Genomic DNA, 19,496 nt, shown 5'->3' with positions numbered 1-19,496 from the left:
CTCTGATCATCCCCATTCACACAGGCACTGCTAGGAGACAGTGGCAGCCAGACCTGGAGCACAGGAACAACAGATCAGTACGGGCGTCTGGATCGAGAGCTGCACTTAGCCAATTCCCATTTCATCGAGGAGCAGCAGGCTCAGCAGCAGGTACCCTGAGAACAGCCGGCCAGGAGGGGAGGTGGCAGGCGGGATACCTCCCCTGGTTCCTCCGCCAGCCATGGGAGCCACACTGCTTACTGACAGGCAGGTTTGAGCAGAGCTTGCCCCGCGGTGGACTGTGCCACTGTGTAATGTTCACATACACGAGGGGTTTTAAAGCCTTTCGAGCACAGTATTCAGAGAACCACGCTTGATTAGGTCTCAGAAAGCAGACAGACAGGGCTGGGGATGAGGCTCAAGTGGTAGCGCGCTCGCCTGGCATGCACGCGGCCTGGGTTCGATCCTCAGCACCACATACAAACAAAGATGTTGTGTCCGCCGAGAAAAAAAAAAACTAAAAATAAATAAATAAATATTAAAAATTAAAAAAAAAAAAGAAAGCAGACAGACATGAAAACTGAAAGGCAGGGGCTAGGTGCAGCTTGGTGGCTAGAGCACTTGCCTAGTGCACACAAGGCCCTGAGTTCGACTTCCAGCACTTCAACAAACAAAACCCTGAAGACAAGGCCAAGGATTTTTAAAAATAAAATAAAACCTTTTCCCCAACCTCTTATACACTCATTTTTTTTGTTCATGTCAATGAAGATCCTTCCAGAAAGATTTGAGTTTTTGTTTTTTCACTGAAAATTATTAATGCATTCTATTAAATGGAAAAATAATTGCTTTGATGGAAGTTGAGGAGGAGAAAGAAAATGAAATTGACTATATGTATGTTGTGCTTCTAATTTGTGATTATTAAAAGAAAGCTATCTAGGGGTTGGACGATCAGGTCTATTAAAACTATTGGCTCTTAAATTCTGTGTTTTTTGTGTATGTGTAGGTTATGTGTTCTTTTATTTCCATTAGTATGTCTCCTTAACTAGTAGTTTACTCAAGTTGCTGTTAACCAAGCAACCATTTTTTAGCCAGACGTAAACTGTTTTTGTTTTGTTTTATGATGCTGGGGATTGAACCCAAGGCCTCGTGCATGCGAGGCAAGCACTCTACCCAACTGAGCTGTATCTTCCCTCCAAGCAGCCATTTTTTAATAGAAAGAGAGGGTATAAAGCACAATTAAAAGTCAACATTAATTTGTCATTCAGTAGTTGTCCTTGAGATAACATTTCCATACGGCTTCCTCTAGATTGTGTTTGTGGAGGAAGAAAAACACTGTAGTTTTCCCACATCCCGAGATTTGACAGTCTCTTGCATTTAAGCTGGCAGTATGTTTGTGGTTGGAGACCTTGATCCTGGCAGTGGACTTCCTCTTCCCAAACATACCCGTGACTCAGTGGTCATCTGCATTTGTGTTTTCAGCCATTGTCTGTTCCTTTATTGGACTTCAGCCAACCAGAGTAAATCTCTCTTGGTGGTTTCAAGCCCTGCTGACTGTTCACAAGTCGGATCAGCAGGAGATATCAGTAGCTTGACAATCCAGCCTTTTGAGCAGCGTGTTCTCAGAGGCAACGGTCTGGTCCTTTGATTTCTGGGCTTTGCTTCTGAATGTGAATTGTCCCAAGCTGGCAGAGAAACTAGCAGCTGCTAGAGTGCTGGGCTTGGAACCAGGTAAGATGGATTTTAATTGCTTATTTCCCGTTTCTCTGGCACCAGTTGATTGTGGAACAGCAGGATGAGCAGTTGGAGCTGGTCTCTGGCAGCATTGGGGTGCTGAAGAACATGTCCCAGCGCATTGGAGGGGAGCTGGAGGAACAGGCAGTGTGAGTATCGAGGCACCCCTGTCATTGTAGTGAGACCGAAGAAAAAGCCATCTCATAGGACAGACCTCCGAAAGGCCTGGCAGTTATGTGACTGTAAAACCAAAAGCTGTTTTATTTATAGCTGCATTTTTATTCTGTTGTAGACTAGCCTCCCCTAAAGAAGCAACTCTTTAGATAAAATCTACAGCAGGGTTTGGGCATAGTTATTATTTTTAAACACCTCCAAAACCAGATACAAATTTCTCTGAGCAAATGTTTGAAGCATGATTATGAATGCAAATGTGAACAGGGATGTAACCTCTGGAGATTTTTGTTCCAAAGGGGATGGACAGTGTGAAGGGAGGCCTGTGCAGGTGGCATTAGGAGCTCTGCCACTCTGTCTTCTCGTGGCTGCTGCTGCATTGACAGGACTTTGCTTTAACTTAAATAATAATTTAATAGAAAAACTAAGAAATTTAACTCTATATTTAGCAAGGAAATTTTCCTCTCAGAAACAAAACAAAAAAATCAAGGAAACATAACTTTTTTTTAAAATTTTATTTTCTTTTAGTTGTAGATGGACAGCATGCTTTCATTTGTTTAGTTTTTTTTATACGGTGCTAAGGACCAAACCCAGTGCCTCGCACATGAGAGACAAGCACTCTGCCACTGAGCTATAGCCCCAGACCAAGGAAACATAACTTTTTAAATGGCCAATCTCTTTTACGTCATAAAGTATGATAGCAAAAAAAAAAAAAAAAATTTTTTTTTTTTTTAACTGGGGATTGACTTCAAGCAAACTTTACTGCTGTGCTTCATCCTAGCCCTTTTAAGTTTTATTTTGTGACAGGGTCTTGCTTAGTAGCCAAGACAGGCCTAGGAATTTATTATCCTCCTATCTCAGCCTTCCAAGTCACTCGGATTAAAGGTGTGTGCCACCATGACCAGCGAAAACAACCTTCTTAAATGCCACCATGCAGTACTTTTACCATTTTACAAATTTTTTTCTGGGAAACAAGACAGTCCATCAGGATATTTCAAAACTCTCCTATCTCAGTCTTAGATTACACAAGCATCCATTATAGATTCTTACTGGACACCTGTTCTACGCCAGGCCCCCTAGGAGGCCCTGGGTACATAGCACAAACAGAAGAGACACTGTGTCTGCCATTCAGAGAGTTGGCCACTTTGTGAGTGAAATGGACATTGTTTAAATGAAGTCAATATGGTAAGCGTTGACAGTGAAGTAGGAAGTTCCCCGGGACTGGTCTAGCGCTGCCGCCCAGGGTGCTCTGACAGCCGAAATTCTCTGAGAAAGAAGGGTTTAATTGAAACCTGCAGACTGGGTAGAAGATAGCCTGTGAGGTGGGACTCGTGCTTGTGCCAGAAGGCAGTGAGGGGGCGTGCACCAGGAGGAAGAAAGAACACCTACCTGTAAAGATCTGGAGGCAGAAGGGTGAATGGAGTGAGAGGTTCCGTGTCTGTAGCATGGGCATCAGAGGGAGTGGCCAAAGTCCAGATAGGGAGGCAGACAGGGAGCAGGAAAGGCCTCGTCTGGGTGGTAAGGAGGCAGGACTTCTCGGGTTGGGCTTGCTGGGAGACCAGGGAGGCGGCTTTGGGAGTGAGGTGGGATCAGGTATTGGAGAGGCTTAGCTGCTGTGTGATTTAGGTGGTGTCCCAGGGTGAATCCAGGCAGGGAGACCAGCTAGGCAGTTGGAATAGCAGGAATCTAGACTTTGCTTCCTGTCAAACACAGATTAGACTCTAAATTCCTTTGTTGAGATGGGAAGGAATTAATGACCTGAGGTAGTCTGTTGGTGAAGCAAACAGACAATATAGAAAACCTGAGGCTCCCAGTTAAAGATGTGAATTGAGCACACCCCATCTCTACTCCCTCTAAATCCACTAGAACAATAGCAAAGGAATTTTTTTAAGGCTTAAAACTTATGGGGTCATAAAATATGAAATAAAACAGTCATAACAGTTTAGATCCTAGAAAGCAGGCAGAGGCTGGTTATAGACTTGGCAGGCCAGAGAAGGGTGAACCCTCAGCCAGAGGTGACCACAACTGAGCTCCAAGTCCCACCACACAGCCCCCAGCCATGGGTAGCATTTATTCAGTAGTCCTAATGTAAATGCTGAATATTGATCTAATCAAACTGTGACTGTACAATCAGAGGGAAGTGGGGAGGATGCAGAGGTGAGATCAGATAGGAAGAGAGCTAAATTCTATGGTAGTGCTGAGCCAACAGGTAAAGTCTGAAGATAAAAATAAAAGTCAAGGTCCTGGGGTACAAGGATGTTACTTCTAAAAATGGAGAATGTACCAAGAGAAGACTGTGAGGGGGTGGAAGCACCTGCCCTGGGGAACAGAAAACAACCATGGTTTTTGTAAAAAGGCTTTCAGACCATTTATCTCTTTAAACTAGGTATGTATGTCACTCTGGTAAAAATAAGTAAATTAAAAGGAAAAAACATGAATCTTTGGCTGATGGTGCCAGTAAATAGCACGAGTCACACCCACATGTGCTTGTTGAGCAGGTGAAGTGTGAGCATTCAGATGGAGGTGTGCTCTAGGAGTCAAGTGCACAGTGGATTTTGAGGTGAAAAAAGTATAAAATAATTTATTAGTAATTTCTGCATTAATGATATGTTAAAGTGGTAATATTTTTCACATATTGGAATAGAGTAGATTATTAGTTAATTTCAGCAGTTTTTTTAAATTTATATTTTAGTTTTAGGTGGACACAATATTTTTATTTTGCTTTATGTGGTGCTGATGATCAGACCCAGTGCCTTGTGCGTGCTAGGTGAGCGCTCTCTCTCTGAGCCACAACCTCAGCCCCTTAATTTCAGCAGTTTTTATTTTTTAAACATGGCTCCTGGAAATTGTAAAATGTCATGTGTGCCACAGTGCCCTTCGGCTGGCGGGCATTGAGTTAGAGCAGGACTGGACGCTTGGCCTGTGGGTGTCCTTGGCTAAAGGTTAGCGACATGCCTGCTTTGTCTCAGTAAGAGAAGTCGTACCCAGCACACAAAGGTAGCTCTTGTTTTTCAGCATTGGGCCCTGCCCACAGAGGCCTGCCAGCTGCAGGGCTGCAGTGCTGCCAGGCTCTAAGAGGAGCTAAAAATGTTGTAGTGTGAGAATTAAGGTAAGGGACACAAATTTATTTAGTTGTTGATGTGGAGTTTATTTAGTAATTGACTTAATGAGGAGTTGATGGTCCCAAATCCTGCAGGACTGTCATGTGTCCTTTCTGGGCACACACCAAGACCAACAGTTTCTAGCTGCCAGTGACTCTGTCAGAGTTAAGAAGGCCTTTGTAGTCAGGCCCCTGGTACTAATTGGTGTGTTAATTCTAGCCGCAGAATAATCATGGGCTAATCAACAGCTGAAAGGTCTGCAATGTGTGGTGATTGATGGAGTAAGAGGACCGGATTTTGGTGTTTGCTTTCTCTGCTATACATTGGCCAGCAAATAAGGAAAGTGTCTCCTGGTGCTGGTTTTCCTGGAGGAAACTGTGGCTCCTCTGAGTAGGGGAGGTGGTGATGCCCCTCAGGGATGTTGGTGCCGACGCTTTCCGATTATGATCAAGCAAAGAGGGATTTAAGGGAGAATATATCTCATTAAAGTACGTTCCTTAACCCTTGTTGACACACGGCGCTTTTGTATTTTATGTGGTTTTCACAAGTACCCCATGAGGGGAATGGGGCTGGTAGGATCACCCCATTTTACAAGTGAGAAAACAGTCCCCCCAAAGTTGTAGGGTACCTTGACCAAGGTAGAAGGACAGAGCCTGGCTATCTGACTTCTCAGAGTCGCATTCTGCCCTGTGGCCCTATCAGTAAGTTTGTAGTATTGTGCAGTCAGGTCCACGCTGCCGTATCTGCAATTCTGAAATCCAGAAAGCTCTAAAAATCAAGCTTCTCTTTTTTAATATGCAGCATGCTCGTCTTACAGAAAACCTCGTCTGAACTGACTGCACCTGTGAATTTTCATAGTTTTTTCCACAGAAGAATAAATGTGTTGGCTGGGGCTGCAGCTCAGTGGCAGAGTGCTTGCCTGGCATGTGTGAGGCACTGGATCCAATCCTCAGCACCGCGTAAAATAAATAAATAAAGTAAAGGCATGCTGTCCATCTACAACTACAAAAAAATGAAGAAAAAAAAGAAATGTGTTGATTATGGGGGTGGGGGGCATGCCTCAGACCAGGCTGGGGATGTTGACTAATAGTAGCATATATAACTTATCTTTTTATAAACTCCCAGAATTCCAAAATCAAAAGAAGCATATCTTGTCCCAAGGATTTTTGAGTAATAGACTGGGTACTGAATCCCAATGTTGCCCGTTTTAAGTTGGCTGAAATAGAACCTAGATCCTGACGTCATTCCATGGTCTGTGCCTTGCTGAGTTTTGTGCGTATCACCAACCTTCTGCCTCCTCTTTCTAGCATGTTGGATGAGTTCTCTCACGAGTTGGAGAGCACTCAGTCTCGGCTAGACAATGTGATGAAGAAACTTGCAAAAGTGTCTCACATGACCAGTGGTATGTATGTTTAAATCTCATGAGTTCGTATTTAATTCCGAAGTGCTCTGGGGTCCCCTCACAGGTATGCCCACGCAGACCCCTTTCCTGTGGAGCATTTGTTTGAGGTGCCTTAGGATCAGAGAATAAAAGACAGGAATACAGAGGCCTCAGCTTCTTCTTGTACCCCTAACTTGGGAAAAGGGCCTTGTGACCCTCCCTGCAACGTTTGGTGATTTTTCTTTTAGTGGGGCAACTTTCTTTGTAATTACGAAATCCTTTTTTTTTTTTTTTTTCCTATTTCCTTGCCAAAATAGGGAACTTATTTAAAGCAATAAATAAGCCAGTTATTTTCTAGGAACTTTCTTTCACTGATAGAAAAATGTCTACTATGTCAGAGTAAGATGGCCTTGTTTGTAGATTTAATTTAAATTGTTGTATTTAAATTCACAATGAAATGTCCTAGCAAATTTATACCAGAGGATGAGGATGAAGGAGTAACAAACAGTTTTCAAATCGGTTACTGGGTAGGAAGATATATTCCAATGATGCTTTATATTTTTTGACTACTAGAAACCACCTCCCCTATTATCTGGGAAGTAATATATTTAACAAACAAACAATAAAAATCTCCAACATCATCTTTATCTGGTAGAGGGGCTTGGTGGTTGGAGAGACTCCCTGAGGTAATTTTAGTGTTGTGGACCACAGAACACATTAGAAGCTCCTGTTTCTTTTTCTTTCTTTCTTTTTTTTTTCTTTGTGGTGCTGGGGATCCAACCCAGGGCCTTGTGCATGCGAGGCAAGCACTCTACCACCTGAGCTGTATCCCCAGCCCCGAGCTCCTGCTTCTTGACACCTCATTCTTCTGTTAATTTCTTGCTATGAGGTACATGTGACATATAAGCCCTAAGTACACATGCGCATTTACTTTGCAGCAGTTTAAGACATAGCCAGGTTACATAACGGCTCTCTGGGCTCAGTTTTTATCTTTGAAAATAGGCTGAGGGCAGGGGATGCAGCTGAGCGGCAGAGCACTTGACTAGCATGTGCAAGGCCCCGGGTTTGATTCTCAGCAGCCTGCCCCCCCACCCCAAAAAGGGTTCATTCCTACCTCTTAAGTACTTGTGAGGATTAAATGAAATTTAATAATATAGAAGTGTTTAACATTGTCTACTACATATTAGTACTTACGAAAAGTTTAAAAATTACCTAAGGCACCAGATGGTCCTAGGAAGCAGAGGACCTGTCAAATCCAAAACAAAGGGGAATCTAGTTATTTCCTTCTTTCTCTCCAGGGGCTAGTATTTTTCTGCTTAGAGCAGGCTCTTCCTTGTCTGCAGCTGTGTATAAACGGCAGCAGGACCAGCTTCATGCATCGGTCACATGCCTAGAGAAAGGCTGGCAGCGTCTTCTTTTTTATTCCCTCTGTTCTCTCCTCTCCCACCCTCCACTTAAAACAAAAAAAAAGTTTTAATGAAGTATTATACAAGCAGATTAAATAGCGGCCCCTCACCAGTGTATGTGTTAGTTGTAAAGTCAAGTAGCTACTTCAGCGCCAGCCCTGTTGGGAAGGGCAACTGAACAAAGATGCACTGTCTTTGTCCCCAGTGTTCCTGCTCTGAATAGTGCACTGTGGTCAGCGCCTCTGTGGGTACAACAGCACTGGTCTTGCTTGTGCTTGATTCTGTCTTCTTCCAAAGGGGAAGTTTGGGAAGCAGATCGAGAACTTTGGTTATATTTGCACAAGAAAAAGAGCCTGGAAACAGCAGTTGTCCTAAAAGCTCTTCACTGTTTTCCTTTCACCTTTGCTCACTACCAAGAGAAACACCCCAGGGCCGCCTCCTGCAGGTGGGTCTGCTCCAATTTGTGGAGCAGGCAGTTTGTACTTGCCTCTATTCCCCTCCTAACTTTTGATGACGCTAACTGCTTTTAAATCAAATCTACTCACCAGAGTTTGATGAGGCAGCCCTGCACACACCTCCACAGTGCTCAAGGCCGAGCCCTCGCCCCTGCTCACGAAGAAGTCAGCCCAGAGTCCACATTCACTTATTGAATGACTCAAGAGAAACACTAACTTTTATCATTTTTCTGCCGGAGAAGTATATTCTTAAGTGAATATACTTAAGAATCCCCCCCACACTCACCTTACTTCCCAACATTCTGTCGTTCATCTTTCTGTTTAACAGAGGAAAGTGTTTGGAGAGCAAGAGGGGAAGTCAGAACAATTACCTTTGGAGTTCTCTTTGTTCCCCTCTTAATTTTTTTTTTTAATTTTTAATTTGTTCTTTTTAGCTACACATGACAGTAGGATGAATTCTGACATATTACACACACATGGAGCATGACTTCCCATTCCTGTGGTTGTGCGTGATGTGGAGTTTCACTGGTCGTGTATTCACGCATGAACACGGGAAAGTGATGTCCGATTCACTCTGCTGTCTTTCCCTGTCCCGTCTCCCCTCCCTTCCCTTCATTCCCCTTTGTCTACCAGGCCCTGCGCTTGCAAGGCTGCAAGGCGGATTGAGGGCTGGGGGTAGAGTTCAGGGGTACAGTGTGGGTGTGGGGGTAGCATGAACAACAAAAAAATAAAAAGAAGAAGAAAGAAGAAAACACAGGTTAAACTTTTCACTTGAGGTCACAAAAGCCCCTGTGGTTTCTGCCCCTTCCTTCTGTGCTTGAAGCCTTGCAAGAAGCGTTGGGAGGAGTCCGCCAGGGCAGCAGCTCCCTGGAGTTACCTAGTTCATGCCTCAGAGAAACAGCTTAACCACTTCAAAGGAAAATGGCTTTAAAAGAGCAGGCCTGGCTGTGCTAGCTCTTGTGCTGTGTGTTTTCACTTGAGGAAAACCCCTATTTAATGCGGTTGTAGAAAAGAAAGTGACTGGGGAGGGTAGGAATCTGGCTAGAGGCTAATGCGAAGCCAGAAACTGGGAATCTGAGTTGGTCTGGGAATCATGCACCAAGGATGGCCTGGTGCTGCCCGCCCACCCCGCGCACACAGGAGGTGTGTGGAGGTTGGGGCAGGGCAAGCAGTTACCTTCTGTGTTTTTGCCCAGTGAGAGTATGAACTAACCATTTAGTACGAGTGGTTTTAAATTGTTGAAAATATTTGTTTCTCTTTTTTAATCAATAAGCTTTATATTTTAAACCAGTTTTATGTTCACAGCAAAATGAAAAGGAAAATACAAAGATTTCCCCTATAACCCCTCCTCCCTCCACCAAGCTTCTCTTGACTTCTGATACCACAGTGGTACATTGGTTAAAATCCATGAACCTATGTTGAGATGTCATCATCACCCCCAGAATCCATAGTTTACTTTAGGGTGACTTTTGGTGTTCATTCTGCAGATTTTGACAGAAATATGACTTGTATCCACTATCGTATACAGAAGTTTCAGTACCCTAAAATTTCTTTTTTCTTTTAACTTTTGATTGATACATAATATTTGTGCATATTTACAAGGTACAGTGTGATGTTTCGATTGTCATATGCTTGGGGTAGTGAGTGATCCCCACCCAGTGCTTAGCATGTCCATCACCTTGAAGTTGTGTTATTTCTTTATGGTGGGTACATTCACAATCCTCTCTCCTGACTCTCTTAAGTTTTGTGATGCACTGTTGTTAGTTCTATTCACTCTCCGTGCTATAGAACCCCAGAACTTAGTTCTCCTGCCAAACAGTACAACCTTGTCCCTGTTGGCCAACCTCTCCCATCTCCCACTCTTTCTCTGGTAACCACTATTCTGCTCTCTACTGTGATGAGATCTTTTTTAGATTTCACATATGAGTTAGGTGATGTAGTGTTTACTTTTCTGAACCTAACTTATTCAGTCAACACAGTCTCCTTTAGGTCCAAAGTGGCAGGATCTCATGCTGAAGAGTGTTGGATCTCGCAGATGTACCACATCTTCTTTATTTCTGTTTGTTGATGGACATTTAGGTTGATTCTCAGTCTGGCTGTTGTGGATAGCGCTGCAGTGCCCTGGGCGTGCAGGTGTGTTTTCAATATGGTGATTTCATCTCCTTTGGGCATAGACCCAGAGGGGAGGCTGCGGGGTTGCAAGGTAGCTCTATTTTTAACTTTTTTGAGGAACCTCCTTCCCATTTGCTGTGCTGATTCACATTCCCCGCAGTGGGTGAGTGCTCCCCTTTTCTCCTTGCCAGCATTTGTCATTGTTGTCTTTTTTATAATAGCCATTGTCATTGGTGAGGTGGAAGCTCATTGTAGTTTTTATTTTGATTCCTGTTCATCCTTCCCTCCTCCTTAACCCCTGGCAATCACTGATCCTTTTAGTGTCCTCATGGTTTTGCCTTTTCCAGTGTGCATACAGTTGGAGTCAGATGTGCATACAGTTGGAGTCAGATGTGTAGAGCGTTTTCAGATCAGCTTCTCACTCTTAGTAATAGCGTTTAAGTTTTCTCTATGCCTTTTCATGGCTTGATAGTTCATTTCTCTTTTAGCACTGAATAGTTTTCTGTTGACTGGATATACCACAGTTTACAGTCATTCTCGCCTTATATAGGTTCCCAGACCCCCAGAGGTCCTCTAACCATGGATAGTACTAACCCCCATATATATTGTTTGCCCTTGTATGTAACACCTGTGATGAAGTTCAGTTAACAAATCAAGCACTGGAGAGATTAACAGCAATAATCAATAATAAAACAGAATCATTACAAAATATACTATAATAATAGTTGTATGACTGTGGTCTCTTAAAATTTTTGGTATGGTTTTCACCATTTTTACAGTGATGTGAGATGATACAGGCTTATATGATCAATGAAGTGAAGTGGGTGACACAGGCAGTGTGACACAACATGAGGCTGCTACAAGGAGGGTTATTTGAACACAAGTACTGAGATACTACAGTTCTGATAACCAAAATGGCTATTACGTGCCTAAAGGAGGGTAGCATATACAGTGTGGATATGATGGACAAAGGAATAATGCACTTCCCTGGGCAAGATATACAGCAGGATGGCATGAGGTTTCATCACAAAATCAGAACAGTGGGATTTAAAACTGGTTTGTTTTGTTTTTGTTTTTGGTACTAGAGATTGAACTCTTTGCTTTATCACTGAGTTGTGTTCTTAGTCCTTTTTATTTTTTATTTTGAGTTGGGGTCTCACTAAATTGCTGTGGCTACCCTCAAACTTGGAATCCTTTTGCCTCAGCCTCCCGAGTCCTTGGGATATTACAGGAGTGTGCCACTGTACCTGGCAGTAGTTTAAAACTTATGAATTGTTCATGTCTTTGATTTCCCACTTAAGGTTGTCAGGCCACAGTTGACTTGAGGTAACTGAATTTGTGGAAAGCAAAACTATGGATAGTTGGGCACTAATTTGACTTAGGCATCTCCTGCTGTAGGACGTCTTGTTTACTTCCAAGTTTGGCAATTATGAATAAAGCTGCCATATCCATGTGCAGATTTTTGTAGGGACTTGTAGTTCATTGAGTAAATACGGGGAGCATCGCTGCTTCATGGTTATGGCAGGAGTATGTTTGGTTTTGTGGGAAGTCAGTGAACTGTCTTCCAGAGTGGCGGCCCGAGTTTGCATTTCCACCAGGCGCTCCTGTTGCTCTGCAGCCTCACCAGCATTTGGTATTCTCATGTTTTGGTTTTGGCCATTCTGACATGGGGTTGCGGTTTCTCATTGTTGTCTAGATTTGCCATGTTGCCTTATAACAGCTGATGTTGAATGAAAAGACATCCAGTTATCTTCTTTGGTGAAGTGCCTGTTGAGGTCTGTTGCTTTTTTTTTTTTTTTAACCAGACTGTTTCCTTATTGTTGAATTTTAGAAGTTCTTTGTGCATTTTTTAATTTTTATTTTTTAGTTGTAGTTGGACACAGTACCTTTATTTTATTTATTTATTTTTATGTGGTGCTAAGGATCGAACCCAGGGCCTCACATGTGCTAGGTGAGTGCTCTACTGCTGAGCCACAACCCCAGCCCTCTTTGTGCATTTTGGATAACAATCCTTTACCAGATGTGTCTTATGCAAATTTTTTATCCCAAGTCTGTGGCTTGTCTCGTTCTCTTGACAGTGTCTTTCACAGAGCAGAAGTTTTTAATTTTAGTGAAGTCCCGATATCAGTTCTTTCTTTCGTGGATAGCATTCTTTGCTGTTGTATCTTAACTCATTTCCACACTTGGGGTTATCCAGGTGACACAGGAAAATTATAGTTAGGTTCTGAGGAAGCCTAGGTTAGAATTGGAGTTGGTCATTTCCCATCTCCCTGGTAATTAAGTTCTGATAAACCCCAACAGGTTAGGCTCTGGCAAAACAGTTTGTGCAGAAAAAATGGAATGGTCCTGTGAAGAACAGAGTTCTCTGGCTTATTGCAAAATGTTTTTTTACCCCTTTATCTTTCAGAAGCGAGAAGAGATTTTTCTCCACATTTTCTGTGAGAATCTGGTTGAGCTTCAGGAGGTAAAACTCAGAGGAGTGCGGGGGTCCCTTTCAGGAGACTCCCTGGGGCTCTTCTGACTGCGACTTAGCCACCCCGAGCTTCTAGTGTTGACCATGGTTGTTCAGCTTTCCCTCGGGGCACCGGTTCCAGTGGAGGCTGCTGCCGGAGGATTTCTGTTCTGTTGTGATTTTCTGTGTTTACCATAGATTTCTCAGTGTTGGAGGCAGCCTTCTACCCTGTGACCTTATTTGTCTGATGGATCTAGGAAGTTACTCAGTTTTCAGTTCAGCTTTTTACTTGATGGGACAAAAAGTGCTAACTTCTAAGCTCCCTCCATGCTGGACTGGAAACTGGAAGTTCAGCTCTCTAGAGAGAAGAAAGAAAGTGGATACACAAGCCTTCCTGACCATGCATGTGTTAGTTGAGCACATTGACAGGCTGTGGGAGGCTGAACCTGCTCCCGCGTCCTTTGGAGCAGCACGACTTCAGCACAGACGTGGGTGACCTGGGATCTTGGTCCTGATCCCAGGGTTACTTAGTGGGTCCTGGCGCGGCTGAGGTAGACAGGGTTTGTTTGCACACTAAGATAATACCAGTGTCTTTCTAGTGTTTACCTAGTGTCTTTGGCAGTTCTCTTGGCCAGTTCTAAGACTTTTATATCTATGACATTTAAAATGACTTTAAGTGCATGTTTTGCTTTGTGGCGATGTTTGCCATTTGCCATCTGTTTTCCTAGATCCAGCCCTCATCACAGCCTAGGTCTCTGGTGTGCTAAGGCCTGTGGGCTTTCCAGTAAACTTACTGAATCCGTGTACCTTATCCTGCTGCTCAGCTGGAACTCTTATTCCTGTGGTTGAGCTGCCTCGTCATGGCCTAGTGAAAATCTTCTCCATCAGTCAGACCCTTTGTGGAAGATAGCAGGGCTCACCTATGAGGGCCAGCTGGTTCTCCCCTGGTAAGGAAGCCTCCTGATGATGATGGCATCTCCTGTGTTCCATGCTTGCGCACTGTGTGACTGTCCCCTTGTAGCTACAGCTGGTGTAGAGTTATGGACCACAGGCGGCATTGCCGCCTCCCCAGGCCTGCCCGGGTTCTTCTGACCGCTGCCCTCCCTGCTCTCGGCCATTGAGAGGGACTCGGGTCCGTGTTCTGTGCCTGCAGTTCTAACCTGTTGGCAGTGTAGAAAAGAAAAGGCATTCCACTTGCACTTGCAGATGAGCCATATAAATTACTTTATCACAGTTACTGGCTAAGTAATCTTACGTCTTCCTTGAGTGGTATGGTATGAAATTAATCCTCCTCTCTCACTGGAGAGCAGCTTTTTCAGCTGTTCATTTCCTGAAGTGACCAGCAGTAGCTTTCATCTCCCTTCCACCCTCTCATTGAGAAAAGAGCATGATCATTGTTGAATTAAATGACTTTGGTGGGAGATTAAAGCAGGCAGGCTTTGATCTGTAATGCCAACTCCAGCACCTTTTCCAGGGACGCACTAACCCCCAGAAAAAAGCTAAGAGCCACGGATTTTAATTAAAGACTTGGACTCAGAGCACGTACTTATTACCAGGCCCATGTTCAAAGTCTTAAGCGCAGCCCAAGATCAGAGCACCATTAGCGTCCCAGGCAACCAGGCAGGGTCCAGGTCCTCTGCCCCTTTGCCTTAATCCTTGCACCCGTGTCTGGGGACACACAGCCCCAGGAGGGCTAATCTTTCTGCCCTGCCTTTCAGATCGGCGCCAGTGGTGTGCCATCGCTGTCCTCTTCGCCATCCTGCTGGTCGTGCTGGTCCTCTTCTTGGTGCTGTGACGGTGGCCCCCGTGGCCCGGGTTCCTCCTGCACAGGAGCCAGGGCAGGGGCAGTGCCCTGGGCACACACTCCTCCCGACTCCACCGCCAGACGCCCCTCCCTCCCGCGCTGGCAGGACTGGCGAGAAGAGGAAGAGGGACTGCACTCCTGTCGGACGACACCCCTGCTGCCCGTCCTGTTTGGGGGCCACTAGCCACTGCTTTGCCTTGCTGGACCCCACTCCCTGAGGAGAGACTGAGTCGCCCAGAAGGGTCAGCAGAGCCTGATTCGCCCGTCTCTGGCAGCTCCTTTCTTCTGCTGTCCATCAAAAGATCCCTGTCCAGGAGGCGGCCTGGGCGGGCCGTTTCCCATCGCTAGAGCATTTCTCACTCCCCAAGAGCTGGTTGTTGACGAGGACAGAAGGCTCAGAAGCAGTTTGTGACTGCAAATGCCGTGTTTCATTTTTCAGGGGTCAGGGCTGAGATAAAATTGCTTTTCCAGGTGCTTTTTTTGTGTGGTGGGAAAACTAATGGAAACAGTGAGACACCCTGGGGCTTGGGGTCGCTGACAGCCTTTGGCTTTAATGGACAAGAGCAATTAAAAGGCGCAGCAGGACCTGCTCTGGCGCAGCCCAGGGAAGGGGTGATGGTGTCTCCAGAGGGGGGGCCAGACCTGCTCTTTGCACGCCGCTGTCCCAGGGCTTCTTCCCAGAGGTGCAACTTACATTTTTAGGGGAACCCTTGAATACATCATTGCTGAACAGTGCAGAAGCGCACTCAAACGGATTAGGATGCTGGCTTGTCCTCACTGACACTTATTTTATTCTGGTGGCACTCTCCATTGGGGGATGGGGTTGGAGTGGTTAGTACATTTATTACATTTACGCAGAAACCATCTTGACCCAAAAAGGCTATTTCTGGGCCAGATTTCCCTTACCCTGTGAGTAATGGCAAGACGGGTAAGTGAACCTGACTCTTTTCTTCCTGAAGATGTCAGCTTGACTGGATCATCCATTCTAATAACTGAGCCAATCCAAATGTAATGATAGATGCTTTAATTGAGCTTAAGTAGCTGAAGCTGCTGAGACACTACACTTCAAGCTTCTGATGGCTTTAAAGGCCTTGAATGCGCACATGTATATAGGATATTTTTTATAGCTTCCCCGATGCATAACCTGATGTTAGAGTAGCAGCTGGACCCAGAGCCGCAGCTGGGCCCCGGGGGCTGCTGGCCTCTGGGCGCCGCTGCCTTTGCACTTGGAAAGAGCAGTAGCCCCCGGGCAGAGTTGAAGCCTGGCCTCCTCCTGTCCTTGTCTTTTTGTGCTTTCCTCGGCACCCTAACTTTTTTCTTACTTTTCTTGTTTTGTTTGTATTTCTTGTGGATTGGTTTATGGGGGGGAGGTTCCCCTTTTTTGTGATTTTTTGCAACAAGTGCGCTTGCCCAGCTAACTTTTGAATTGCACTTTTTAATAAATATTTGTAACAATTTTTAAAGAAGGCTATTCTATCTTGTTTAGGAGCATGGTAGGTAAGGAAATCTGCCTGTTAATGAAAGCTAAAAGCAAATTTATAAAGCTGAAAGGGTGGTTGGCATCCATGTTTACACTCAACTCAAATTTTGATATATAAATAAGTTATTTCTTTTTAAATTAGGAAAAAGACTGTTACAAAGGGCTTCAAAGGTAGGATATCAGATTATTTATGTTTTAAAAGTTTTAAGACTTATTCAGATAGTCTTCTATAAACTTAGACCAGGGATGGTCCTTAGGTTTGCATTAAGAAGTCAAATTTTGTTAAAAATAAGTGGGACCTTGTTTAAGCGCCGTTCTGCTCACTCCTCATTATGAGAAGTAGCACCTCAGAGAATGACAAGGTCCCCTGTTCAAAAGCCTTGCTATTCTCCTGCTGTCACCAGACCCTGGTCAGTACAGTAAGGCCTGTATAGAACACGCCTGGTCATTTTATGAGTAAGACACTCCCGTTAGTTTAGGGCCAAGTTTGGTGGCCCCGGGCAGCATGTTGTTCCATTCTTTTGCATTGGCATTTTTTTTTTTTTTTTTTTCTTTTTTTTTATTTTTTTTATTTTTTATTGTTGGTTGTTCAAAACATTACATAGTTCTTGATATATCATCTTTCACACTTTGCTTCAAGTGGGTTATGAACTCCCATTTTTAGCCCATATACAGATTGCAGAATCACATCAATTACACATCCATTGATTTACATATTGCCATACTTGTGACTGTCATGTTCTGCTACCTTTCCTATCCTCTACTATCCCCCCTCCCCTCCCCTCCCCACCCCTCTTCTCTCTCTACCCCCTCTATTGACCTTCATTTCTCCCCCTTGTATTATTTTTCCCTTTCCCCTCATTTCCTCTTGTATGTTCTTTTGTATAACCCTGAGGGTCTCCTTCCATTTCCATGCAATTTCCCTTTTCTCTCCCTTTCCCTCCCACCTCTCATCTCTGTTTAATGTTAATCTTCTTCTCATGCTCTTCGTCCCTACTCTGTTCTTAGTTACTCTCCTTATATCAAAGGAGACATTTGGCATTTGCTTTTTAGGGATTGGCTAGCTTCACTTAGCATAATCTGCTCTAGTGCCATCCATTTCCCTGCAAATTCTATGATTTTGTCATTTTTTAATGCAGAGTAATACTCCATTGTGTATAAATGCCACATTTTTTTAATCCATTCGTCTATTGAAGGGCATCTGGGTTGGTTCCAAAGTCTTGCTATTGTGAATTGAGCTGCTATGAACATCGATGTAGCAGTGTCCCTGTAGCATGCTCTTTTTAGGTCTTTAGGGAATAGACCAAGAAGGGGAATAGCTGGGTCAAATGGTGGCTCCATTCCCAGCTTTCCAAGAAATCTCCATACTGCTTTCCAAATTGGCTGCACCAATTTGCAGTCCCACCAGCAATGTACAAGTGTACCCTTTTCCCCACATCCTCGCCAGCACTTGTTGTTGTTTGACTTCATAATGGCTGCCAATCTTACTGGAGTGAGATGGTATCTTAGGGTGGTTTTGATTTGCATTTCTCTGACTGCTAGAGATGGTGAGCATTTTTTCATGTACTTGTTGATTGATTGTATGTCCTCCTCTGAGAAGTGTCTGTTCAGGTCCTTGGCCCATTTGTTGATTGGGTTGTTAGTTATCTTATTGTCTAATTTTTGGAGTTCTTTGTATACTCTGGATATTAGGGCTCTGTCTGAAGTGTGAGGAGTAAGACCTCACTGTTGGAAGGTGATTGCTGAACGGTGGCTGAGACATGATGGGGTAAAGCTGAGTAGGGAACGTTGAGAGGGAGAATCAACTTAAATACAGGTTCCCCCTGCAAGGCACTCCCACTCCCACCTTAGACTGACCTAGAGCCAGCCTGACCCTGCTGTGCCCGCTGAGAGTCACCGCAGAACAGCCTTCCTTGGAAGGGCCTCCACACAGACTCCTAAACTGGCAGTGAAGTGCAGAGGCCAGGGGCCTACATTTATTTTCAAGGACAAATATTTCTTCCCCAGAGATGGAGATAACCTAAGTGTTCCCTTCACTCTGTCCCAGAGTCGGGGGTGGGGGTGGGGGCGATAGGGACACCCTCGCTGCTTGTGAGTGCCTCCTGCTGGCAGCCCAGGGTCTTTCCCTTCAGCCTCCACACTGAGGCTCAGTCGTCATTTTTAAAGAACTGGCAGAATGCGGTGGATCAGAGAGAAGGAGCTCAAAGAGCTCATAAACATCTATGTTTGTGAGAAGAACATTTATGTGACCGATCTGGAGGGCAGGTGCGAATGGACCACCGAGAGTTGGCCCGAGTGGGAGTCCAGCTGGAAAACCAAAACACCTTCAGTTTCTAGTCCTCTAATTTGTGTTCCTGTCTTTGTGAGGACTGTGAAAAATCACAATGCTACATTTGCTTTGGACTGTGTGGCAAATGGAATTGCAGTGGTGTGTGTGTGTGTGTGTGTGTGTGTGTGTGTGTGTTACATGAGGATCTTGCACAACTTCAGAATTCACACCAGAGCTGAAGGGGGGAAACTTGGTAACTTGCCCATTATTCTCTGCTCTTAGCCAGAGTTAAACAGACTGATGGGTCTGGTAGCCAACAACTTGGCAACTTCCATGCCTTCTCACCTCGTGAGATTAAGGGCTGTGAAAAGAAATCGAGTCTAACTCAACAGAAATCTGTCTCTGTTAAGTATTTTACCTTCTGTAAGTAAAGGTGGTGGAGCCAAGATTTTTCTTTTGGTAATTTCCCTGGCTATAAAGTGAGACCAGAGGGACATCTATTGCCTGTAACTTTTCTGAAGAATTTGGAGCATATGAAGATCAAGAAATCAAATGACGACTGTGAGCTGCATTTCAGCTGTGTGGATGGTGCACTGCTCAGCTCCACCTGGTACCACAAGGTGAATCTGTAAGCAAAAGAAGTGGCTGTCTGGAAACCACACGCTAAAACATGGAATGTGCAGCCTGTAGTTCTCTTTCTCTCACCGGCATTTCTTTCCCTCCCAAGTTTTCAAGAATATTTTTTTCCCAAAGGAATGTTCTTTGCCTAGAGAGAAGGTGAACCAAAGGCTTCTCAGATGTATCTCCCCCTCCATTGCCGTGGAGAGGGCACTAAAGATGGGACCCGATGAGAGGCCTTGCTAGGCACCTTGCTCCTCCTGGGCCTTCCTTCCCAGTTGGGCAAGTTGAGTCCCCGGATAGCCTGGTAAGAGGAGGTGGTCTTCCTTTTAATGTCCAGTTGCCCTAACTCCCAGCCTTCAGAAAATTTGCTTAAATGGTCTGATTCTGGTGTGGCCACATTGGTCAGCTGTTTGTAAACATGGGTGCCACTGTCGCCTGTTTTCTTGGTAATGCTCACTGGGAATTGCCTCTGGTGTTGGATCCAAAAAGCAAGAGTGTTATAGGGAGTAGAGCTGCCCCTCAGCCCCAGGCAGC

General features: G+C 44.6%; 1 protein-coding gene across 2 annotated transcripts in view; it reads left to right on the top strand.

Annotated features, from left to right (window-relative positions):
* Positions 1-16,058, top strand: part of Stx6 (syntaxin 6) — a 39,379-nt gene extending 23,321 nt beyond the window's left edge. Inside the window, exons 5-8 of one of the 2 annotated variants that reach the window (XM_046419517.2) lie at positions 25-150; positions 1,753-1,859; positions 6,290-6,384; positions 14,507-14,723. In XM_046419517.2, coding sequence (XP_046275473.1) covers positions 25-150; positions 1,753-1,859; positions 6,290-6,384; positions 14,507-14,583 — 405 coding nt within the window. In that variant the 3' untranslated portion in view covers positions 14,584-14,723. Of the gene's footprint in view, positions 1-24; positions 151-1,752; positions 1,860-6,289; positions 6,385-14,506 lie in introns of both variants that reach the window. The other variant, XM_058571372.1, reaches the window with a different exon arrangement.
* Positions 16,059-19,496: the final 3,438 nt, after the last annotated feature.

Source organism: Marmota monax, unplaced genomic scaffold (genome assembly GCF_021218885.2).
Source record: "Marmota monax isolate L192 unplaced genomic scaffold, Marmota_monax_Labrador192_F-V1.1 WCK01_AAM20220418_F8-fsc00209, whole genome shotgun sequence".
Classification (NCBI taxonomy): domain Eukaryota; kingdom Metazoa; phylum Chordata; class Mammalia; order Rodentia; family Sciuridae; genus Marmota; species Marmota monax.
The sequence above is the reverse complement of the archived record's forward strand: the minus strand, read 5'-3'. Positions and strand labels throughout refer to the sequence as shown.